At 39.7% G+C, this 26,503-nt stretch overlaps 1 protein-coding gene across 4 annotated transcripts in view; it reads right to left on the reverse strand.

Moving 5' to 3' along the window:
- CHD2 (chromodomain helicase DNA binding protein 2) overlaps positions 1-26,503 on the reverse strand; it is a 127,715-nt gene that overhangs the window by 9,536 nt on the left and 91,676 nt on the right. For all 4 annotated transcript variants that reach the window (XM_019945654.3, XM_019945653.3, XM_019945655.3 and 1 more), the window contains 7 exons: positions 25,428-25,550; positions 23,853-23,981; positions 22,810-22,950; positions 20,954-21,088; positions 17,083-17,261; positions 15,046-15,145; positions 12,181-12,394 (listed from right to left, as the gene is read on the reverse strand). In XM_019945654.3, coding sequence (XP_019801213.1) covers positions 12,181-12,394; positions 15,046-15,145; positions 17,083-17,261; positions 20,954-21,088; positions 22,810-22,950; positions 23,853-23,981; positions 25,428-25,550 — 1,021 coding nt within the window. The remainder of the gene's footprint in view (positions 1-12,180; positions 12,395-15,045; positions 15,146-17,082; positions 17,262-20,953; positions 21,089-22,809; positions 22,951-23,852; positions 23,982-25,427; positions 25,551-26,503) is intronic.

Genomic DNA, 26,503 nt, shown 5'->3' on the forward strand with positions numbered 1-26,503 from the left:
CTCCTGTAAAACGTGATTGCTCTAACTCTGGATTCTGTAACTCTCAAGGATAGAGCCAAACTGAAATTTGTTATAGCTTCAGTAAGCCTCCCTTTTCCCCTGAGGAGAAGAATCACACGTATCTGAATCCAAAAAGGCACTGAAGACACAGAAGTAGAGGAAAGGAGGCTATGCTGTATTGAAATGTGGTCTCCAAAATGTATGTCCACTTAAAACCTCTGACTGTGTCTTTACTTGAAAATAGGGTCTCTGAAGTTGTAATGATGGATCTTGAGTTGAGATCATCTTGGATTTACAGTGGGCCCTAAATCCAATGATAGATCCTGTTAAGAGAAAGGTGTAGGGAGATTTGGGAGAAAGAGACACAGAGAGGAAGGCCATGGAGAGATGAAGACAGAGAATGGAGAGACATTCACAGTAAGACAGACAGGATGAAAAGGCAGAGGGCTATGTACCAGATAAAGGAACAAGATAAAACCCCAGAAAAACAACTAAATGAAGTGGAGATAGGCAAATTTCCAGAAAAAGAATTCAGAATAATGATAGTTATTATTATCCAGGACCTTGGAAAAAGAATGGAAGCAAAGATCGAGAAGATGCAAGAAATGTTTAAAAAAGATCTAGAAGAATTGAAGAACAAACAAACAGAGATGAACAATAAAATAACTGAAATGAAAACTACACTAGAAGAAATCAATAGCAGAATAACTGAGGCAGAAGAACAGATAAGTGACCTGGAAGACAGAATGGTGGAATTCACTGCTGCAGAACAGAATAAAGAAAAAAGAATGAAAAGAAATGAAGATAGCCTAAAAGACCACTGGGACATTAAATGCAACAACATTCACATTATAGGGGTCCCAGAAGGAAAACAGAGAGAGAAAGGACCCAAGAAAATATATGAAGAGATTACAGTCGAAAACTTCCCTAACATGGGAAAGGAAATAGCCACCCAAGTCCAGGAAGCGCAGAGAGTCCCATACAGGATAAACCCGAGGAGGAACATGCCGAGACACATAGTAATCAAACTGGCAAAAATTAAAGACAAAGAAAAACTATTAAAACCAGCAAGGAAAAAATGACAAATAACATGCAAGGGAACTCCCATAAGGTTAACAGCAGATTTCTCAGCAGAAACTCTACAAGCCAGAAGGGAGTGGCACAATATATTTAAAGTGATGAAAGGGAAGAACCTACAAGTAAGATTACTCTACCCAGCAAGGATCTCATTCAGATTCGATGAAGAAATCAAAAGCTTTACAGACAAGCAAAAGCTAAGAGAATTCAGCACCACCAAACCAGCTCTACAACAAATGCTAAAGGAAATTCTCTAAGTGGGAAACACAAGAGAAGAAAAGGACCTACAAAAACAAACCCAAAACAATGAAGAAAATGGTAATAGGAACATACATACCAATAATTACCTTAAACGTGAATGGATTAAATGCTCTAAACAAAAGACACAGGCTTGCTGAATGGATACAAAAACAAGACCCATATATATGCTGTCTACAAGAGACCCATTTCAGACCTAGGAACACATACAGACTGAAAGTGAGGGGATGGAAAAAGATATTCCATGCAAATGGAAATCAAAAGAAAGCTGGAGTAGCAATACTCATATCAAACAAAATAGACTTTAAAGACTATTACAAGAGACAAAGAAGGACACTACATAATGACCAAAGGATCAATCCAAGAAAAAGATATAACAATTATAAATATATATGCACTCAACATAGGAGCACCTCAATATATAAGACAACTGTTAAGAGCTATAAAAGAGGAAATCGACAGTAACACAATAATAGTGGGGGACTTCAACACCTCACTTACACCAATGGACAAATAATCCACACAGAAAATTAATAAGGAAAAAGAGGTTTAAATGACACAATAGACCAGACAGATTTAATCGATATTTATAAGACATTCCATCCAAAAACAGCAGATTACACTTTCTTCTCAAGTGCACACAGAATACTCTCCAGGATAGATCACATCTTTGGTCACAAATCAAGCCTCGGTAAATTTAAGAAAATTGAAATTGTATCAAGTATCTTTTCCAACCACAATGCTATGAGACTAGATATAAATTACCAGAAAATATCTGTAAAAAATACAAACACATGGAGGCTAAACAATACACTACTTAATAACGAAGTGATCACTGAAGAAATCAAAGAGGAAATCAAAAAATACCTAGAACAAATGACAATGGAGACACGACGACCCAAAACCTATGGGATGCAGCAAAAGCAGTTCTAAGAGGGAAGTTTATAGCAATACAATCCTACCTTAAGAAACAGGAAACATCTCGAATAAACAACCTAACTTTGCACCTAAAACAACTAGAGAAAGAAGAACAAAAAAACCCCAAAGTTAGCAGAAGGAAAGAGATCATAAAGATCACATCAGAAAGGAAACAATAGCAAAGATCAATAAAACTAAAAGCTGGTTCTTTGAGAAGATAAACAAAATTGATAAACCATTAGCCAGACTCATCAAGAAAAAAAGGGAGAAGACTCAAATCAATAGAATTAGAAATGAAAAAGGAGAAGTAACAACTGACACTGCAGAAATACAAAAGATCATGAGAGATTACTATAAGCAACTCTATGCCAATAAAGTGGACAACCTGGAAGAAATGGACAAATTCTTAGAAAGGCACAACCTGCCAAGACTGAATCAGGAAGAAATAGAAAATATGAACAGACCAATCACAAGCACTGAACTTGAAATTGTGATTAAAAATCTTCCAACAAACAAAAAGTCCAGGACCAGATGGCTTCACAGGCGAATTCTATCAAACATTTAGAGAAGAGCTAACACCTATCCTTCTCAAACTCTTCCAAAATATAGCAGAGGGAGGAACATTCCCAAACTCATTCTACGAGGCCACCATCACCCTGATACCAAAACCAGACAAGGATGTCACAAAGAAAGAAAACTACAGGTCAATATCACTGATGAACTTAGATGCAAAAATCTTGAAAAAATAGTAGCAAACAGAATCCAACAGCACATTAAAAGGATAATACACCATGATCAAGTGGGGTTTATTCCAGGAATGCAAGGATTCTTCAATATATGCAAATCAATCAATGTGATACACCATATTAACAAATTGAAGGAGAAAAACCATATGATCATCTCAACAGATGCAGAGAAAGCTTTCGACAAAATTCAACACCATTTACGATAAAAACCCTGCAGAGAGTAGGCATAGAGGGAACTTTCCTCAACATAATAAAGGCCATATATGACAAACCCACAGCCAACATCATCCTCAATGGTGAAAAACTGAAAGCATTTCCGCTAAGATCAGGAACAAGACAAGGTTGCCCACTCTCACCACTCTTATTCAACATAGCTTTGGAAGTTTTAGCCACACCAACCAGAGAAGAAAAGGAAATAAAAGGAATCCAAATCGGAAAACAAGTAAAGCTGTCACTGTTTGCAGATGACATGATACTATACATAGAGAATCCTAAAGATGCTACCAGAAAACTACTAGAGCTAATCAATGAATTTGGTAAAGTAGCAGGATACAAAATTAATGCACAGAAATCTCTGGCATTCCTACACACTAATGATGAAAAATCTGAACGTGAAATCAAGAAAACACTCCCATTTACCATTGCAACAAAAAGAATAAAATATCTAGGAATAAACCTACCTAAGGAGACAAAAGACCTGCATGCAGAAAATTATAAGACACTGATGAAACAAATTAAAGATGATACAAATAGATGGAGAGATATACCATGTTCTTGGATTGGAAGAATCAACATTGTGAAAATGACTCTACTACCCAAAGTAATCTACAGATTCAATGCAATCCCTATCAAACTACCACTGGCATTTTTCACAGAACTAGAACAAAAAATTTCACAATTTGTATGGAAACACAAAAGACCCCGAAGAGCCAAAGCAATCTTGAGAACGAAAAACGGAGCTGGAGGAATCAGGCTCCCTGACTTCAGACTGTATACTACAAAGCTACAGTAATCAAGACAGTATGGTACTGGCACAAAAGCAGAAATATAGATCAATGGAACAGGATAGAAAGCCCAGAGATAAACCCACGCACATATGGTGGCCTTATCTTTGATAAAGGAGGCAGGAATGTACAGTGGAGAAAGGATAGCCTCTTCAATAAGTGGTGCTGGGAAAACTGGACAGGTACAAGTAAAAGTATGAGTATGGTGTTAGGGAGTGATCTAATACCATAACACCTTACACAAAAATCAGCTCAAAATGGATTAAAGACCTAAATGTAAGGCCAGAAACTATCAATCTCTTAGAGGAAAACATAGGCAGAACACTCTATGACATAAATCACAGCAAGATCCTTTTTGACCCACCTCCTAGAGAAATGGAAATAAAAACAAAAATAAACAAATGGGACCTAATGAAACTTAAAAGCTTTTGCACAGCAAAGGAAACCATAAACAAGACCAAAAGACAACCCTCAGAAGGGAAGAAAATATTTGCAAATGAAACAACTGACAAAGGATTAATCTCCAAAATTTACAAGCAGCTCATGCAGCTCAATAACAAAGAACAAACAACCCAATCCAAAAATGGGCAGAAGACCTAAATAGACATTTCTCCAAAGAAGATATACAGACTGCCAACAAACACATGAAAGAATGCTCAACATCATTAATCATTAGAGAAATGCAAATCAAAACTACAATGAGATATCATCTCACACCAGTCAGAATGGCCATCATCAAAAAATCTAGAAACAATAAATGCTGGACAGGGTGTGGAGAAAAGGGAACACTCTTACACTGTTGGTGGGAATGTAAACTGGTACAGCCACTATGGAGAACAGTATGGAGGTTCCTTAAAAAACTACAAATGGAACTACCATATGACCCAGCAATCCCACTACTGGGCATATACCCTGGGAAAACCAAAATTCAAAAAGAGTCATGTACCAAAATGTTCACTGCAGCTCTATTTACAATAGCCCGGAGATGGAAACAACCTAAGTGCCCATCATCGGATGAATGGATAAAGAAGATGTGGCACATATATACAATGGAATATTACTCAGCCATAAAAAGAAACGAAATTGAGCTATTTGTAATGAGGTGGATAGACCTAGAGTCTGTCATACAGAGTGAAGTAAGTCAGAAAAAGAAAGACAAATACCGTATGCTAACACATATATATGGAATTTAAGGGGGAAAAAAATGTCATGAAGAACCTAGGGGTAAGACAGGAATAAAGACACAGACCTACTAGAGAATGGACTTGAGGATATGGGGAGGGGGAAGGGTGAAGAGGCATGGACATATATACACTACCAAACGTAAGGTAGATAGCTAGTGGGAAGCAGCTGCATAGCACAGGGAGATCAGCTCGGTGCTCTGTGACCGCCTGGAGGGGTGGGATAGGGAGGGTGGGAGGGAGGGAGACGCAAGAGGGAAGAGATATGGGAACATATGTATATGTATAACTGATTCACTTTGTTATAAAGCAGAAACTAACACACCATTGTAAAGTAATTATACTCCAATAAAGATGTAAAAAAAAAAACAACCATATGATCATCTCAATAGATGCAGAAAAAGCTTCTGACAAAATTCAACACCCGTTTATGATAAAAACTCTCCAGAAACTGGGCATAGAGGTAAACTACCTCAACATAATAAAGGCCATATATGACAAACCCACAGCAAACATCATTCTCAATGGTGAAAAACTGGAGGCATCTCCTCTAAGATCAGGAACAAGACAAGGATGTCCACTCCCGCCACTATTAGTCAACATAGTTTTGGAAGTCCTGGCCATGGCAATCAGAGAAGAAAAAGAAATAAAAGGAATACAAATCGAAAAAGAAGTAAAGCCGTCACTGTTTGCCGATGACATGATACTATATAGAGAAAATCTTAAAGATGTCACCAGAAAACTACTAGAGCTAATCAATGAATTTGGTAAAGTTGCAGGATACAAAATTAATGCACAGAAATCTCTTGCATTCCTATACACTAACAATGAAAGATCAGAAAGAGAAATTAATGAAACAATCCCATTCACCACTGCAACAAATAGAATAAAATACCTAGGAATAAACCTACAGACCTGTATGCCAAAAACTGTAAGACACTGATGAAAGAAATCAAAGATAACACAAACAGATGGAGAGATATACCATGTTCTTGGATTGGAAGAATCAATATTGTGAAAATGACTATGCTACCCAAAGCAATCTACAGATTCAATGCAATCCCTATCAAATTACCAGTTGCATTTTTTACAGAACTAGAACAAAAAATCTTAAAATCTGCATGGAGACACAAAAGACCCCGAATAGCCAAAGCAGTATTGAGGGAAAAAAACGGAGCTGGAGGAATCAGACTCCCTGACTTCAGACTACACTACAAAGCTATAGTAATCAAGACAATATGGTACTGGCACAAAAACAGAAATATAGATCAATGGAACAGGATAGAAAGCCCAGAGATAAACCCATGCACCTATGGTCAACTAATCTATGACAAAGGAGCCAAGGATATACAATGGAGAAAAGACAGTCTCTTCAATAAGTGGTCCTGGGAAAACTGGACAGCTACATGTAAAAGAAGGAAATTAGAACACTCCCTAACACCATACACAAAAATAAACTCAAAATGGATTACAGACCTATGTAAGACAGGACACTATAACACTCTTAGAGAAAAACACAGGAAGAGCACTCTTTGACATAAATCACAGCAAGATATTTTTTGATCCACCTCCTAGTGTAATGGAAATAAAAACAAAATAAACAAATGGGACCTAATGAAACTTAAAAGCTTTTGCAAAGCAAAGGAAACACAAACAAGATGAAAAGACAACCCTCAGAATGGGAGAAAATATTTGCAAACGAATCAACGGACAAAGGATTAATCTCCAAAATATATAAACAGTTCATGCAGCTCAATATTAAAAGAACAAACAACCCAATCTAAAAATGGGCAGAAGACCTAAATAGACATTTCTCCAAAGAAGACACACAGATGGCCAAGAAGCACATGAAAAGCTGTTCAACATCACTGATTATTAGAGAAATGCAAATCAAAACTACAATGAGGTATCACCTCACACCAGTTAGAACTGGCATCATCAGAAAATCTACAAACAACAAACGCTGGAGAGGGTGCGGAGAAAAGGTAACCCTCTTGCACTGTTGGTGGGAATGTAAATTGATACAGCCACTATGGAGAACGGTATGGAGGTTCCTTAAAAAACTAAAAATAGAATTACCATATGACTCAGCAATTCCACTACTGGGCATATACCCTGAGAAAACCATAATTCAAAATGACACTAGCACCCCAATGTTCACTGCAGCACTATTTACAATAGTCAGGACATGGAAGCAACCTAAATGGCCATCGACAGACGAATGGATAAAGAAGATGTGGTACATATATACAATGGAATATTTCTCAGCCATGAAAAGGAACGAAATTGGGTCATTTGTAGAGACGTGGATGGATCTAGAGACTGTCATACAGAGTGAAGTAAGTCAGGAAGAGAAAAACAAATATTGTATATTAACGCATATATGTGGAACCTAGAGAAATGGTACAAACGAACCGGTTTACAGGGCAGAAATTGAGACAAAGATGTAGAGAACAAATGTATGGACACCAAGGGAGAAAAGCGGTGGGGCGGGGGGGATGAGTTGGGAGATTGGGATTGACATATATACACTAATATGTATATAATGGATAACTAATAAGAACCTGCTGTATAAAAAAATAAAATTAAATTAAAAAAAAAAACAGATTGGAGCAGTGCAGCCACAACACCAAGGCTTGCTGGTAAGCAGTATAAGCCAGGCTACAGGCGTGCAACAGATTCACCATCAGATCCTCCAAAAGGAACCAATTCTGCTGACACCTTGATTTCAGAGTTCTGCCTCCTAAACTATGACAGGATACATTTCTGTTCTTTTAAGCCACCCAGTTTGTTGTACACTTTGTTACAACAGTCTCAGGAAACTAATACAGAGGCTTAACTAGTAGGAACTATGTGGCCTCATGGGAAATCCATCTTCCAGCTACAATTTGTTAAGATCAAAGACGTGCCACCAAATATATCTCTACTCATTTTGTTGGCCTTCTAGCATTTTTTACAGAGCCAGAGAATAATACCATAAAGGAACCTGTGTAGCTTAGAAATTTATACCATTAAAACAATATATAATATATATTAAAACAATAAAACAATTAAACAATTAAAACAATTGTTTTAATATATATTAAAACAATATATTTATACCATTAAAACAATATAAAACAACAATTTATACCATTAAAACAATATATAGGCTTAAATTCATTGCTGACCCAGGGTGGAGCAGGCCAGGGAACCAAGAATTAAAACACTTCTGACTATTCAACCTAAAAATTAACAAACAACAAAAAGAGACACCTTCACAACATGAAAGGATCATCTAAAGATGGCTTCAAACTAAATAGAAAGGTAGGCTTCAAACAGGGTGTCAAGGTCTGTGGTACTATGGAGATGGCCAAGTCATTTATTTCCAGAGAAAGTAAAAGGCGCTTTTCTTTCTTCTTGAACCCTCCGTGGGGTAGACAACTGGTTAGGAAGTACTGACTATTAAGGAGAGGGATGAGAAATCCGAAGTTTAAATAAAAGACTACAGTCAGCTTAATAAGAAGAGTCCTTTCAAAGGATCAGAATATAAAATCAGTGACATCATATGAATGACATAAAACCAGTCTAATCCCAGGAGAAAAATCAGTACAACTGATACAACTACATCTAAGAACATGGAAACATTTCCCAGCCATCTTTTTGTACAGTCATTACCTCCCCCCACTAATAAAATGGTGTTCAATTAATTGAACTAAGATTTTTAAGATTAAAAGACATGGAACCTCTGCTTCCAGGTAATTCAGAGTAGCTGCCACAGAATTACACTCTGCCAAGAACAGTAAGAAAACACCAGATAAACAGAAAATAATCTGCTTAAAGACATCAAAGAGCAGCCAAAGCAATGAAGACTAGAAGCACTAAGATTCCGAAGAGCAAAAAAAAACCCTCAGAAGTAATAATAGTTGACTTGACTTCTGCAGCCACTGAGGAGATCTGTGACTCTGAGCCTGGGCAAGAAGCTGAATATCTGGGCTTTTCCCAGCCGAGAACCACTGTTGGAGAAACAGAGACACCGGCAGAGCTTTTGGTGGTCTTTCTAAGCTAGAGGGACACTGGACACTTGAGGGACTGCAAACACACAGCCAGTTTTCCCTTAGAACATTTGCTGAATCTTCAGGGAGCAGGAGGCTAAAAAGCTAAGCTAGATATCTTGTGAAAAGCAGAGCCGTTCAGGGCTGTCTCACGGTGCCGAGGAAACCAAGATCCTAGTTTAAGACCTGCCAATGGGGTGGGGCAGAGAGTGCAGCAGGCCCTCCGTCCAGTACCCTGGATAGCCAAACCCCAGGAACAGGGGGACCAAACGAGAACTAGATTAAGATGACTGTCTCCCACCCTATGTGCCTGGGGAGGAAAGAATAAATCCTCTCTGGGGCAGAGTGACATCATCTGGGGCTTCTACAATTTTTAAAACACAGTGCCTACCATCTAATCAAAAATAACCAGACATGCTAAAAGATAGGGCTGTATGACTGAAAACCAAGGGGAAAAAAAAAAAAAGCATACAATACAAATGGTTCACAATAATTCAGATATTAGAAATAACAGTCAAGAATTTTTAAATACTTATAATTAATGTGTTCCAAAAAAGAGGAAAAGATGGAGAAAATCAATTTTCCTAGAAGTTTGAGAATTTTACTGGAAGATTAGAATGTACTTAAAAAAAAAAAGGAAATCCTAACATTGAAGTTTAGAAAAAAATGTATACTTCATTTTGATTATGGAACACCTGACTCTGTAAAATTTTATACTATGCTTCTATATATACTATATTCTTTTAAGCTTTTGTTCTATATGTTTTCTTTTTATTACTTTTATCTTTAAAAGTAATTCACGCTCATTGTAACCAATGAAGTAACAGACAATGGAGAAATTATTAATTTCCTCCAATCCGTCCACATTTTTACCAGCCTAAGGTAACTGGTGTGTGTATGTTGTCACATCCTTCTCTATGCTTATACAAATATATTATTCAAATATATACAACAGAAAACAGCTTGGTGTTTTCTTGGTGGTTCCTCAAAAAGTTAAACATAGAATTATCACATGACCAAGCAATTCCACACTCCTAGGTATACATCTAAAAGAATTGAAAATAGGTACTCAAATAGTTGCGTACAAATGTGCACAACAGTACGATTCACAATAGCCAAAAAGCAGAAACAACCCAAACATCCGTCAACTAATGAAAAGACAAATTCTAGTCTAACCATACAATGGGGTATTTTTCAGCCACAAAAAGGAATGAAATACTGATACATGCTACAACACGGATGGACCTTGAAAACCGGATGCCAAGTGAAAGCAGTCAGACACATATTGTACAATTCCATGTGATTCCTTTAATACAAAGAATCCAGAATACGTAGATCTATAGAGACACAAGACAGACTGGTGGTAGTCGGAAGCTGGGGAGAGGGGAGAATGAAAACTGTTTTTTCTTTGGGGTGAGCAAAGTGTTTTGGCACTTGATTTAGGTGGTGGTTGCACAACACTGTGAATGTACTAAATGCCGCTGAACTGTTCATTTAAAATGGTTACGTTTATTCACGTTATGTGATTTTCACTTCAATAAAGTTAAACACACACACAACAGAGATTCTGCTGTTGCTGTTGCTCTTTTTTCCCTCCAATTTTTTTTTTTTTACCTATAAAGCCAACTCATTTTTTTAACAACTGCTAATAATATAGAGTACAAATGTCCTATTATTCATCTAACCATTTTTCTATTAATGGGCAATTTATTTCCAGCTTTTTGCCATTATAAGGCTGTAACAGCATCCTCATACATGTATGTGTTTGCATTACTACAGGACAGACTTCCAGAAAAAGGGCCTACGTATTTAGACATTTCAGATTATTTTCTGGAAAGACTAGCAATTCACACTCTTAGCAGCTTGTGTGCATTTCACCCTTTAATTTTTGCAGATCTGAATGGGTAAGAAATTGGTTTAATTTATTGTTACTTTAATGTACATTTCCCTAGCAGCAATTGTTCATCTTGTCCTACTGGCCACTTGAATCTCCTCTTCCAAATGAATTCCCTATTCCTAACCTTTGTCCATTTTTCTATTTGGTTATCCTTCTGTTATCAATTCATAAGGAGTTTTTCAATATTAGCAGTTTTAATCATTTAACTGCCATATATAATGTAAATTGTTTCCCTGAGTCGTTCATTTGGCTTTTGCTTATTTATGTTGGTCATGTTCTTCTTAGATTTGAATTAACAGCCTTTTGGATCTTTGTCTCATGCTTCATCTCACTGAGAAAAAAGAGGACAATAAAGTGATGGAAGAGAATAAAAGCACAAAGGTCCAGCTACTGTCTTTGGGAAAAAAAAGTGATTCTTCTTTCGGCACCTTTTTTTTTTTTTTTTAAACAACTGAGCTCTGTTTTGTTTTGTTTTTTGGTATATCTATTTATTTATTTTTATTTATTTATATTTGGCTGCGTCGGGTCTTAGTTGCGGTGCGTGGGCCCTTCGCTGAGTCGCACACTCTCTATAGTTGTGGCGTGTGGGTTTTCTCTCTCTAGTTGTGGCACGCGGGCTCCAGAGTGCGTGGGCTCTGCAGTTTGCGGCACGTAGGCTCTCTAGTTGAGGCGCCTGGGCTTAGCTGCTCCGCGGCATGTGGGATCTTAGTTCCCCGACCAGGGATCGAACCCACATCCCCTGTACTGGAAGGCAGATTCTTTACTACTGGACCACCAGGGAAGTCCCCTGGGCACCTGCTTTTAAAACTTCACTTAGGGCTTCCCTGGTGGTGCAGTGGTTGAGAGTCCGCCTGCCGATGCAGGGGACACGGGTTCGTGCCCCGGTTCGGGAAGATCCCACGTGCTGCGGAGCGGCTGGGCCCGTGGGCCGTGGCTGCTGAGCCTGTGCGTCCGGAGCCTGTGTGTCTGGAGCCTGTGCTCTGCAACGGGAGAGGCCACAGCAGTGAGAGGCCCGCGTACCACAAAAAAAAAAAAAAAAAAAAAAAACTTCACTTAATGACTCACCTGCATTACTGAAGTGTCTCTTGTTGGGGTGACTATAGTTATCTCTTGGGTGTCCATGCATCTGTGGGCCATGAGAGGCAGGCAAATGAGGCTTCTGAGGGTGAGGGTTGTGCGGGGTGTGGGACTGAGACATCAGGGAATCCCGGCTTGAACCCGAGGCCTCTGGTCGAAATGGTTTTTTACCACCAATCGCATCATCTTTCTTCTTCTGCTCCTGTAGAGTAAAAGGAAACCAAAGACCCTCAGGATCCCAGGTGGAATTCCCAAGAACAGTATAAAGATCATCACCTTTAAATATTTCCCTCTTGACTTCTGACAAGTCCCTCTCGGCTTCCCTGCTGTTTACTACCTTCTTAGGAAAAATATGCTCATAAATTCCACTGAGCTCCCAGGGCAGGGAAAGCCTCACAGAGCTCCATCTGCTGCTCAACCTGCTAGGCCACTACAAAGAAGCCAATCTCCAGTGACCTGCAGCTGTCAGCAAAAGGGCCCAGGCCACTGGATATCACTGCACGGGGCGAGGAACAGGGGTCAGGCTGTCAGCACTCTTGGAAATTGCTCTCAGGCCATGTAAAACTGGGACCACCAACTTCTTCAGGCTAACTCGAACAAACAACCCCTGACTGGCCCAGTGGGAACTAGTTCCCATGCCAAAGTCATCAAGCTAAACATCTGAATGTTTAAGTAACACCATACCTTTACCACACAAGTGAAATATTTGACATAAAAACATCAGAAAATATAATAAGGAAAAAATAAGAACTGTGAAGTGACCTAAAATTTTACCACCAAGGGAATTACTGTTAATAATTTGGTCTATGTCTTTCTGAGCCATTTTGCGTGTTTATACATAATACAGTAGACCCCCCTAATCCATGGGAGATACACTTCAAGACCTCCAGTGGACGCCTGAAACTGCAGATAGTACTGAACCCTATATGTACTATGTTTTTTCCAATACATACATGCCTATTAGAGTTTAATTTATGAATCAGGCACAATAAGAGAATATCCGAATTGCCAGCATCACTACTCTTGTGCTTTGGGGCTACTATTTAGTAAAATAAGGATTACCTGAACTCAAGCACTGCAATACCACAACAGTCGATCTGACAGCCAAGAGAGCTACCGAGTTACTAATGGGCAGGTAGCATATAGTGTGGATATGCTGGACAAAGGGATGATTCACGTCCCACGTGGGAGAGGGCAGGACGGCACGAGATTTCATCACGCTACTCAGACCAGTGCGCAATTTAAAATTTATGAATTGCTTATTTCTGGAATTTTCCATTTAATATTTTCAGACCATGACTGCAGGTAACTGAAACTGTGGAAAGCAAACCACAGTGGGGGGAACTGCTGTGTGTGTGCGCATGCGTGCGTGCGTGTGTGCGTATTTTTTTAAACAAAAATATTATTTGATATTCTTTTTTTACTTAATGTATTGTAAAAATCTTATGTGAATACTTACTTCCACAATATTATATTTATGGTTGAAAATTCCCTGATATGGATATATCGAGTCATTTCCATATAATCATGTTTAAACCCTTAATTATCTCCTTCGACTAAATTCTTAGAAGGAGAATTACATGTTTTAGTCTTTTGGTAAATCTTACTGAACTGTCCTCCAGAAAGGTTGTGAATGTATACTATAACCCCAACTAGTGGGACCACTACTTTGATTATTCACCTTATCCTAACTTCTGATACCTAGACTAATGAAGCCCTTTACCCTTTACATCATTTGCCCAACTTCACTCATCCTAACTTTCACTCTTTCCTAGAGGGCCTTTCCCCAACCATTTCATTCCCTCCTGGGGCTTTTCCTGACTATTCTTTCAGAGACTTTTTACAATGTTTAAAATTCACAGTAACATTCAGCAGTATTACTATATTATTCCTGTATATTACTGTTCTACCATATTCTTCCATGTAAAATTAAATTATAAACCACTTGAGGGTGCTCCTCCACAGCTCAGCACAGTGCTGGGCACAGGATATGCTCATGCAACGAATACTTCTGAGCACCTGCCCTGTGCCTGGCACCATTCCAGGTGCTGAGGATACAGGAGGGGATGAGAGACATAAGACCTCAGCCTTGACATGGTAGTGAAGGAGGTATTAAATGTTCCTAGACTGGCGCTACATGGCTAATTGGGGTAGGGCCCACGTGACAAGTCACCAGATCTGCAAATGGACATGCCTGAACAAGGAACGCTGCCCCTGCAGCATTGGCCAAATCACTTCATGCCCATGCCCCTCCACCAAAGAATGGGAGGCAGCTTCTGGGCACCTTCTCATGTTTGCTCCTTTACATGAGCGGTTGGGACCCTACGTACAAAAGCTGGAAGGACACCAAGTACATGTGGCCCAGAAAAGAACAGAAAAATTATGTGCTGCCCATAACTGTTATCTTTCAGGAGCCACATTTATAAGCTACCATAAGACATGTGCATATGGAAGAAAAGCCCTGGTGAATAAATGATTCCAGGATGTAAGAACACAGAGGAACAACTCCTTGTCAGAATTTCCACACTGTCTGGTTCCAATACATTGGCTATTTTACCCATCGGGTCTTAAGTGTTAGTTTGACTACTCGTGGAACATGTGGAGAAACTGCACAGCTAACACAGTGGAAGAGCCCACCATCCAAGACAGGCTGGGCTGTGGTGGGCTCCTGCACCCCCTCTTGGACCTAGACCTCCATCTGCAAAGTAAGGGCAGAGAACCCATGCCCTTTCTAGCACCAACAACCTATGAGTCTATGATCATCTCCTCAGGAAAAAAACAGTAATTAAGGAATTTTTCTGTGGAAATGGTTTTTATCTGTTTGTATGAATTAGGATGAAGTTTGTATTTTACCTCTTCTTCTTGAGACCTTTTCTTGTGAGCCATCTTGTATAACTTATGCAATTTTCGAGCATCAAATTCTGTAAACTTGGAAACAAAAATCCATAGGTTCCTTAAAAAAAAAAAATTTGTTCTGGTGAATTACAGGATTTTAAAAATAACTATTCTCTTTATAGATGGCAAGTTATTGAATTTTGCTGTGGAATCCTCTCCAAGTATAGAAAATAAGTTACAGAAATAATCTTTCAGGTCTTGGCAACAGTAATAAACACACCTTTAAATGCTACTGTCAATAGAATTTGACCTAGGGGTCTGGAGACGAGGGTCTGTCTCACAGCTAAAACCCCTCTAATTTATTTCACTGGCACCTAGGACTCCGGACCTAACGTCTTCCTCCACCTTCTGCACTCCCTGGACTCTGCCAGGCAATGTCATCACCGCCATATCCCAGGTGGGGATCTATGTACAGTTGGGCACCTCTGCATTGCTGCCCCTTCTTTCCTCCCGGTCGTCACCACCAAGGCCTGTCATTTCTACCTTAAAACTTCAAGGGATTCTTCTCCTCCAATTCCATTGCACTCACTCTAGCATGCCATTACTGTCAACAGGGGAGTGACTGGTAAAACGGGTGTGTAGGACAAGGAGTCACAGGTAACCTCCGTGAGCTGGAATGGAAGGCTCACATCCTCCCACACTTCCTGGAGAGCAGTCACACCACACCGTGCCATGCCACTCAGAGGATGCTGCCCTGGCTCCGGACAAGTAAACCTGCTGCACAGTGTGGAAAACCACTGCCTGCCTTTCTAAAGCCTTCTGTAATAGGGCTTCAGTCATCTTAACGAACTGCCTTTAAACCCTAAGACCCTCCCAGGCCCTTCACTGTCCCACTTTCAAGGCTTTGCTGAAGCCTGAGACCTCTCCTCACCTAAGCAGGTCCACTCTGCTCTTCCATGCCGGCTCGAGTGTACCTGCCCAGCCCTCAGAAGACTTCCCTCCCTCACTACTCCTCTGCATGTGCTTATTCCTTCTTGGAATTCCTACTATACTTGATCTTCCAATCACCACTTCATCGTGGACAGTTCCTCACAAGTGGGCAAGGAACTGCTTATGAACCACACAGCAGTCCAGGGCCACAGTATCCAGCCCAGCTTCGTGGATCTATACGTTAGGATGCATTTTCGTTACAGAAAGCCAGATGGCTAGATACAGGGATCTGGTTTGGGAACAGTGTAAAAGGAAAGTCAAGCCACATTTCAAAACTTAGATCTTCTTTTTTTAACGGGTGTGAAGCATGCTATGGATAGCATCATGACAGAAGGTTTTCTTAAATCTCTTTTTCACTCAAAAGCCAATCCACTGATATTAGGTATATTATACAAAGATACTTCATTAACCATGAATTATCAATATATGAGTTCAACGTAACTGTGGAGTATGGAAAGAGACTTAATGTTACAATTGTCTTTGAGAAATTCCAGTCATGTTTTCTTAAAACATCAAAAGTGAGTATATAAATGAATATATGTAAGTCATAATGCCTTACAAACTGAAGTTCTGGATAAACTGCCTTAATCCAAATAACTACTAGAGCTCTTCAATTATTAAAGAGAAGAGAACTCATAGCTCTGGTGGTTTTAGCCTTTGCTTCCTCTCATGAGGTTAGCAGAGAACTAACCAATTAGTTATTATATTATCTCTGAATATTAACCTGAGATGGGTAAAGTAGTGAAATTACAGATGGTTTCTATCCCTTCCAGGTCTAAAGACTGAGTCTTTATTCTGAGGACAGGCCAGCAAATCCAGTATCACGGTATTTCTCTCATAAAATAATGACATCATCCTACCCATTCAAAAGACTGGTCTCAGAGGAATGGCCTATTTCAGGAAAAGAAAACTGAAGCCTGCAGGTATGCTGCTAATAGACTGCTTTTGCTGGGAAAAAAAATACTTCATTAGGTGGCTGTGTCATGTTGCATAAACCAAAACAGAACCCCAACACATACTTTGTCATCAAATCAAACCAGGCAATTCGAGGCTGTGGCTGCTTACCTCCTCCACAGTTTGATGTGCTCCTGGTCTGAGTAAGCTTTAAGGCACTCGGCTATCCGGTCCCCGATTTTCAGCAGGCAGTTCCGGGTGTGCTCCAGCTGTTCCTGTACACTGAGCCCCTTGTCAGGTTTATCCAACTGTTTCAGTGCCTTTTTCACAGGCCTCATCCTCTCCTTACACTGGAACAGACCAAGAGTAGAGACATAAAACATCTGCAGCAAAGACAGCTTCAGCTGTGCTTACTGGGCCCTAAATTCCCAGAGAACACACAGCGCCCCCCAGGCCACATAATCACTAGAGGAGAAGCAGGTAATGGCAGAGGAACAAGTATAAATGTTAGAGTCGGAAAAACCTGAGGTTCAAGTCCCAGCTCCATCGCTCAGAGCGATGACTTTTACAGCTTACTTGGCCTCTCAAAACGCTGCTCTGTTTCCTCATCTGCAAGAGGGGCATGATAATCTCCCAAGGCCATTATGAAGATAAATGAGAAGCAAAATTATAGACCCAACCTGAAAACCTCCCATCACAAACTATCTAAAACTACAGGATAAAATATTTACAAGTCCTTTAGACTTGTAAGAAACTGAGGGAAAGGTTTCCAGACAAAGATAGTAGACTGAACACAAGAATCTTTTTCTCCCCCTCCCCATCCACTAAAACAACAGTAAAGAAATCGCCATAAGAAGAGATAAGCCCACAAAGACATGGAAAATGAGAGGAAGCAACAGCAACAAAATATTGGCAGCAAGCGAAATGACTCAATAGACCTGAGACAATGAAATCCTAACCCAGCAGTGGAAAGAGCTGAGAACCAACCTGATTTATACTGCAATTCCTGCAGAGGCTAGCTAAGCATCTCTGGAAGTAGGGATGAGGGCTAAAAATAAGGATTTTGTTTTGTTTTGTTTTATTTTTTTAAGACTGCCTAAGAGGAACAGATTTATAATAGACGCCCAGACTTCCAACTCTGCCCGACAAAAGATATGGAGGTTTATTCTTTGGAGAGGATAAAAGAAAAGTCTCTGAACTGGGCTACACAGGCATAGTTGAGAGGCAAGGCTACTACACTGAGAATAGCACTGTATGAATATATGCATATTAGATAAGCCACCGCCCAGTCTTTTTATTTATTTATTTTTTGCCTCTCAGATTCTAGAACGAAGAAAGCCAGGCCTTAACCCTCCAGTCAGGAGACTGGAGGATTCTCGTCCCCAAAATCTGACCACCCAAGAGGAAGAACCAAATGATGCTGACTCCCCACTGGAAGTTTTCCAAGGAAGCAGCCCAGCCAGATCACCCTACAGAGAACACTCTCAAAGTCGATCAAGCCCAACCCACATGTTCAGAGCTTCCAATCAGATGTTTAGTCCCTACTCTTAGATACGAGCAGACAACCAAGGATTACCAAGCCATTTGAAAAATATCTAACATGAGCAACGGAAAACAAATCTAAGAGAAATATAAAAACATTCAGAGAACCATATGGGGAAAAAAGATCTTGGAAATTACACATGACAAGAGAAATGAAAACCTCAAAAGAAATAATGGCAGATAAAGCTGAGGAGATCTCCAAGAAAGTAGAGTTAGAAAAGAAGAAATGCAAGAAAGTTTAAGATAATATTAGGGACCACTCCCAAAGTTCAACATCCAAAAAGTAGGATAAAATTAAGGACTGAGGAGGAAATTATCACAAAATAATTTAAGAAACTTTCTCTGACCTGTAGGGCATGGTTGTCAGCCACTAAGTATCTAATATAAGGAACTATTAAGGCACATGTCCATGTAACTTCAGAAGAGTGAAAATCTGACAAACTTCCATCACTTTGTGATAATTTCCATAGCTATATACTTACGATTTATTTTTCAGTATTGTACTTAAATTTTTTAAAAGTACACAAAATAAACTGGAAGATACATGACTGTAACAGATAAAAGATTAGTATTGCGAATGGATACAGGATTCCTATAGAAAAGGTAAGAAGAGAAAAATTACCTGGAACAGGCAAAGGATGTGAAAAGGCAATTCACCAGAAACATGAATGCCCAATAAATATGAAAGTAAATGTTCAACAACACCACTGGTCAATAGATCATACCTCTTAGATTGGCAAAAATTAAGAAGGTAGAAATTACCAAGTGTTTCCGAGACTGGGAAGCAGTTGGAACTCACATTCGTTGCTGGAAAGAGCGCAAATCTCTACAATCACTTTGAAGACTAATTCCACAACATCTAAAAGCAGTAGATGTGCAGACCCAAAGAAACACCCAGCTTTTCTGCTCAAGCTACACACGAGCGAAGCTCTTACACATGTGTATAAGAAAATATTTACAATTTCACTGCAGCCAATTTGTAGTAGTAAACATTTGGAAAACCCCAATGTCCATCAATAGGAGAAAGAATGAATCGTGGAAGTCATAAAACAGAATAATATGAAACACTGAAATCAGAGACATAATTATCAACATGGATAAATCTCAAAAGTGTACATGCTGAGGGAGGAAACTCAAGTTACAGGATACACACAGTGTGGCATTTACTGATAGGTTCAAATTTTTGCTCTACATCTTGGACAAGTTACTTAACTCTCCTCACCTTACTTTTTAAGGGGTAAAATAGAGATAATTACCTACCTCATAGGTTGTTGTGGAGAAAAAACACAAAAAGCACACTAATAATGCCTGGCTGTTTATACGAGCTATTACTTACTGTCTTTAGAGACATTAAGTAGTAAAACTCTAGAACCACGCATGAGAATTACGATTTGATCTACAATGAAATTAGAATTGTGGTCACTTCTAGGGAGGTAACAAACCATGACCAGAACAAACCATAGCCTGAGCCTTAAAAAATTCAGACCTGACAAAACTTGATGGTACCTCTATCAATGCCTATTACATTCCTGAAATTTTTCTGTATTTTTAGAAGATATCATAATATAAAAACAAGAGTAAATGAGCCAGTATGTAAATGCAATTTCTTTTTTTTTTAATTCAAGTATAGTTGATTTACAATGTTGTATAAGAGCAATTTTTTAAATAGTATGCTACCACAGAAGCGTTAGTTATGATTTTCTCTTTTAAACACTGGGCTAAGGAAGATGCAGGAAACAGATCAGAGAGCTGGTTGTGTAATGAATTTATTCATTTACTCATTTATTGAGCTACTTCTAGCATCTACACATACTTTATATAAGACACAGTACTTGCCCTCAGAGAGCTTACAGGAAGAAGAGTAAAGAGATTTAAGAAAAATGAGATAAGTGCGAAGAGAAAAAAATATACACGTATGCATACAGGTTTCTGGGAACACGGGAAAAAAAGGGTGAAAAGAGAGAAGACTGCCTTACAGGATGAGGTCAAAATTCTATGCTTTGCTTCCCCAGAGCAGGAATATTTTGAGATTTGGAAGATCACTTTCTCTCTGAAACTAAATTAACTATTCAAGTGAACAGTGATGTGTGGAAGTTTGGGGAAAGGAAAAGACCTCAAGAGAGGAGGGGAAGGGAAGCGAGTGCAACACAACGAAATATACACATGCAGCTCCAGTTAAGGGCCTAAGTGCCTGAGGACGCACTGGCCTGTTTCCACCCCATACAAGGCTTGGTCCATGACTCCTCCCCTCACCTGCCCTGTCTCCTATGAGGAGATGAACCACATCCTAGGCCACGTCTTGGCTCCTAGCCCCACAACACGGGAACACATAAGACAGGCCCTGCTCGCCACCGCTCCAGCTCACGCAGCCAGGACCCCAGCCTCGTCTCAGGTCATGCTGCTTAGACCGATTGAGGCTGTGTGGCGGGAACTATGAAAGGCAAAGCCGCAGCAAGCACTGTGGCTGCAGACCCCAGAATTCCTCAACTTCAGGACTTACTATGCTGAATGTCTCCTGGTCCAGATCATCATCCTCATCCTCTCCAATGGGGACAGGTTCGCTTCCTGCTGTAATATGGACAGGACCCTGAGATCGCTTTGATTTACTTGAAGATTTGGCATCACCACCTTTAGGCTTTTAAAAAAGAGTTACAAGGAATCATTGTCATTTGTGTACTCCTGTCTTGCAATTTGGACTTCTCAGCTATGTCACATCACTACGAGTGGGTACACAGGATGGCCTCAGTTTTGAGACATCATGAAGCCAAACCTATTTGATTAACAGTTTAATCATATGTCATTCCCACTTCTGTCTCTAAACAGAGCCAATTATAATTTTAGCTTCACCAATGCTATTCTGGCTTCTATTCCCTAATCCATAAAATGCATAAAAATGTCATCAAGAGGTTAAGATTGTGAATTGGCAGAGCCCTCACAGAGTAGTTTGTAGCAACTTCAAAATGAAAGTACACTTTGATCTTGGAAACTGTATTAACTAAAATATTTCAAGTGACTGAAATTTACATAAATCCACATGGGTAAAGTTCATTTATCCATGAAAGGGTGCAGAAGGATGGAGACAGAGATACATATAAAAAATTCTATGTATGAACATTTAAAAACATAAAACAATACTACGCTTTGATTACGATTATGCGATTATGTAATATGTAGTAAAAGTATAAAAACATGGGCAGGAAGGTTTCACACAAACTTCAGGGCAGTGTTACGGAGGAGAGCAATGAAATTGGGAGAAGAAACAGAGGGGAGTCCCAGTAATGAGTGCATGGATACCAAATACAGCAGCCCAAAAAAAACCCACTTGAAGTAAACATGAAAAATGTTAACAACAGCTGCAATATCTGGGTAGTGGACACATGGATGCTGGCTAAATCATTCTTTGTGCTTTTATTTTTTAAATATTTCACCTTAAAAGAAGAATACCTTTCTGCAGAAGCACAGATGCAAAGAAAGGTATCTGTTACAATACAGTTTATAACATTAGAAATTTGAAAGCAATTTCAATATGGGAAACTTAAAATTGTTTCCAAAATGTTATAATCAAACAAAATCTTCCTTATCTATTAAAAATGATTTTAACTTTTATTTATTCACTTGGAAAGCTGTTTGTGATATATTGCTAAGTGGGGAGAAAAGGTTATCCGAACAGTCTGGTCTGATTTTTATTTTATATTTGTTCTTATACGCATAATAAGAAAGTTCCAAAGGTGCTCATCAAGAAATCTCTTAGAGCTATGACTGGATGGTGGAATTAAGGCAGTTATTTGTTTGTATGTTTTAACAATGATTAAAGATTAATTGCAAAATAATTTCATCAGAAGTCAGCAAGATGCAACACTACCAGAATTCTGTGGTTTGGAATGAACTTCATAAAACCCCAACATGAAGATTATATAATAATAGTAGGGCTTTCATCTATTTCTACTCCAGAAGCTTAACTCTTGATAGTATTTGATAGTATTTCACATATTCAGATTCATCTGTGGACTGTGCTTTTCTGAGAACATGAGTTCATGTATGAGTCTGAGAGCATGTATCAAGTAGTCTGAGAACATGTATCAAGTAGTTACCTGTCCTGTCTCATTCCAACACCCCCTCTGAAGTGTGTAATAAAAGAGCAAATAAAGGCTTCTATATTAAAGAACACAACTCACACACTCCCCTCTCTCTGCAGGAAGAGATGCAGGCATCCCCCTGACAGCCCCATCCTTCCTTCTGGGATATACTCATAAAACGACAATTATTTCAGGGCCCTCAAACCCCATTCTACTTCTAAATCCTAGAAGGGAATTTCAAAGGCTGCAGGCATCTCAGTAAGCAGAATGACATCGATACCTTCTCTTTCTTATCTTTTGATTTCTTCCTTTCCTTGTCCCCTTCCTTGTCTTTCCTAGAACTCATTTGTTTCTCCTTGTTCTCCTTGTTCTCTTTCTTCTTCTGTTTCTTTTTCATTGGACTTTTTTCTAAGCCATCATCCTAGAAAACAAACAAGGTTATGAGCTTTTGCCACAAACTTTACATTTCCTCATTTACTTTCTAGAAAAAAAAGCACTGCTCCCAATGGTTCATCACTGTGTCCACAGAAGCATGTTCTCAAGCATACAGCCTTAAAGCTATCTCCTTAAAGTGAAGCCTGTAGAGGCAGATGCTCTTCACTTACATCTTCTCTTTATTTCTCATAGCAACCCTTCAACACAGGCATTATCATTCCCATTTCACAGATGGAAAAAACTGAGGAACAAAGATTATATACCTGCCAGGTAGTAATTGGTAAGGTTGCTAGTATTTGAATTCATGCATGCTTGACTCAAATCCATGCTAGTTCACATACTCACTGCTGATCTTCCTGGAAATAACCTCAAAGGGCAATTACACTTGAAGAGTAACAAAATAAAATCCCATAAAGTTTTCAGTCACGGAAACAACAGACTGAATGCTAGCAAGTTACTTTTCCTTTTGCTTAGACCAGAGGTTACAAGTTGACAGGCCTTGGGCCAAACCTGATCCACAGATGAGTTTTGTTTGGCCCAACAATGAACTGCATAACAGCTGCCCCTATATATTAGGCATGAGCTCCCTGGTTAACCACAGTCTCCACCACTCCCTATCGCTCCCAGCAATGAGGCTGAGTGTCAATTGCCATTTATCACTGAAATGTGCATGGTTCCCTTCATTTCCTTCCATTATGAATTTTCAATTGCTGATTTTAAATGAACAACTATATTCCTCTCTCACAGGTTAAGCAAAGACATAACATAGTTTCTATTTTTATTTTATCTACTCTGGAATGTAAACCAAACACATTTCAGATAATTTTATACCAGTTGGCACAATAAATGTAACTTAAAAATAATCTCAACTGAAATTCAGCCTCATACCTTTACTTCTCCCTCTTCTGATGGATTATCTGAGTGTCTAGGAGACGAAAACTCAATTCCATGCTCATCTTTCAGCCTCGGTGCTTTGTTTTCCTTCTTTACTCGAGGCTTCCGCTTCTTTAATTTGGCCTGGAAAGGGTAAGAAAATGATGATAAATCAAGTCCCTCAAAAGCATGACCAAATAACATCATGATTCTTTGGAACAGCAGCAGCCATATAATTCAAACAAGGAAACTCAAGAGAAAATTCAAAGGAGTGCAACCAATTTTACCTGAAGTAGAAAAAAAGAAACTATATAAATCTCCTATGCCACACAAAAACATCCATATCCTTGAACCTACTGATTCCATTTTTTGGAATTCAATCTAAAGATAAAATTCAAAAGAAGAAAAAAAACCCTTAAGTACAAAGATATAAATAAAGATAATATATAAAATAAGAGTAACATTAAAAAAACTAGAAGCATGTTATATCTAAAAATAATGAAAAGGTGTTCATCTACTCAAACCGATACAGTAATTTAAGCAAGTAAAAACATGATGCAGGGGCTTCCCTGGTGGCGCAGCGGTTGGGAGTCCGCCTGCCGATGCAGGGGGCACGGATTCGTGCCCCGGTCCGGGAGGATCCCACGTGCCGCGGAGCGCCTGGGCCCGTGAGCCGTGGCCGCTGGGCCTGTGCGTCCGGAGCCTGGGCTCCGCGAGGGGAGAGGCCACAGCAGTGAGAGGCCCGCGTACCGCAAAAAAAAAAAAAAAAAAAAAAAACATGACGCAATCTATCTCCCCAGAGCCTAACTTATAGAATATCCTCAACATACTATGTGAAGAATGACATTAATTATGACACTACTACGCAAAAAAGGACAAGGTACGGGATTGGATTTTTTTCTAAAATTTGCTTTCTTTATAATATAGGGAAATTAATACAAATGGCATAGCTCTAAGAGCACTTAAGGAACATGCACACACAAAGGCTGCTACTACTGGCTGTAACTTATAGTATCTCCTAACTGTGATTCTCATCTTTTTAAGCCTGAATTGAAATGAAAAGTTGGGGAAATAAAAGCTAAAGCTCAGATGAGTCCATTAGTAACTCGGTTGAAATTTTTCACTGAGCAAGTAAGGCAAGTGTAACTGAAGTCCAGTTTCTGAATTAACTGTGTATCCTAATTACCCATTTTATCCCTGGGACCCATGATTACAAGCAGCCGAGTATTAGCTGTAACAACAGGCAAACCCAGTGATATTCACGCAGTACTGAGAACTATACTCCAAAATTGAGGAAGGAGCATAAAGATACAGCAACAGTATGTCTAGACCAGTGGCACTGGGAGAAATGAGGACTATTTTGAGGCAATATTTGAGGAGAATGCCAAGATGTTTAGGTCAATTACTAAATGAACATTACTATCATCACTCAACCAAACCATCATTACTGGAACCTCAATACCAACACCTGACAAGGAGAGGGTTAGCATTCTGTGGAGATGCCTGGAGAGGGCATCTCTTCCCCTACCTAACCCTGCAGGGCTGGAGCCTCAGACCCCTGGACGGTGCCCGGCTGGCAGCTGCACTCACCTCTTCCCCGCCCGTCACGGCCCCCTCCTTCTCCAGACTCTTCCTGAGCAGCTTCAGCAAGTAGTCCGCTCGGGTCTGCAGCTGCTTTCCCTGGGGCTTCTTATCTGTCTCCACTGGCAGGATCTTCAACAGGAAAGGAAGAGAAGTACCCGCCACGGCCCACGGCCCGGTTAGTGGATCAGGATAAACAGAGATGACAAACAACTGAGCAGTCCTTTCCCTCCCCACCACCCAAAATACAGATAAAGCCTCAGATCCTATCTCATGTCCATGGCTCCCAGTCACTGAAAATCCCTTATGAGCCGTTCTCGTTTTACAAAATGGGATGGAGAAATCCAGCTCTCCCACTGGCTCCTACCTGTGCTGTTAACAGGGTAGAACAACTCAGGTAGGAGGGGCTTGTTGGCTTCATCTGCTAGAGCATCCCAGCCGTCGTGGATTTCCTCCTTCCAGGAGCAGGGAATCCCTGGAGCTAGGTTAAAGCTTCGTTTTAGATTGAAAATGCTTCTTAGAGCATTGCTGGAAAGCACTGAGCTATGCCAGGACACAGCTGGACCTCTCAGGCCAGACTGGATTTGGTCTCAGTGCTTATGGCAGGGTGCTGTCACCCTCTGAGAACATTGCACCTGGGATGAGCATTGTTTGACGTGCCAGGAAAAGCCCTGCCAGGAGCACAACATGGAGCGCATCCTACTAAAATTTGAGCCAGCTTTCCCTGCTTACAGCTCTGAGCACGGCCTTACTATACTTGGTAGCCTGATGTGCAACGGATAGGGTGGGAGGCTCGATTTTGTGGGAGAAGTACAGCCACAGTTTAATTCCATTACAAAAAATACCAAGGTATGGCTCATTCTTTCTTCATGTGTAGAACTGAAATATGGCTGTTTCAAATATCGTTAAAGAAAGTGCCAACAACTAAGGCCGAGGAATGCTCTTATTATTAATAATCTTACCCTGGTATTTGTTGCAATGAGATTTGACCTATAAGAAAAATCAGAATTTGAAGGCTTCTCCTGTAATTTCCCAAAAATTTCACCTGGCTATAATTGTCATCTCTGAAATAGTGCCACAGTCCA

This window comes from Tursiops truncatus, chromosome 2 (assembly GCF_011762595.2).
Source record: "Tursiops truncatus isolate mTurTru1 chromosome 2, mTurTru1.mat.Y, whole genome shotgun sequence".
Classification (NCBI taxonomy): domain Eukaryota; kingdom Metazoa; phylum Chordata; class Mammalia; order Artiodactyla; family Delphinidae; genus Tursiops; species Tursiops truncatus.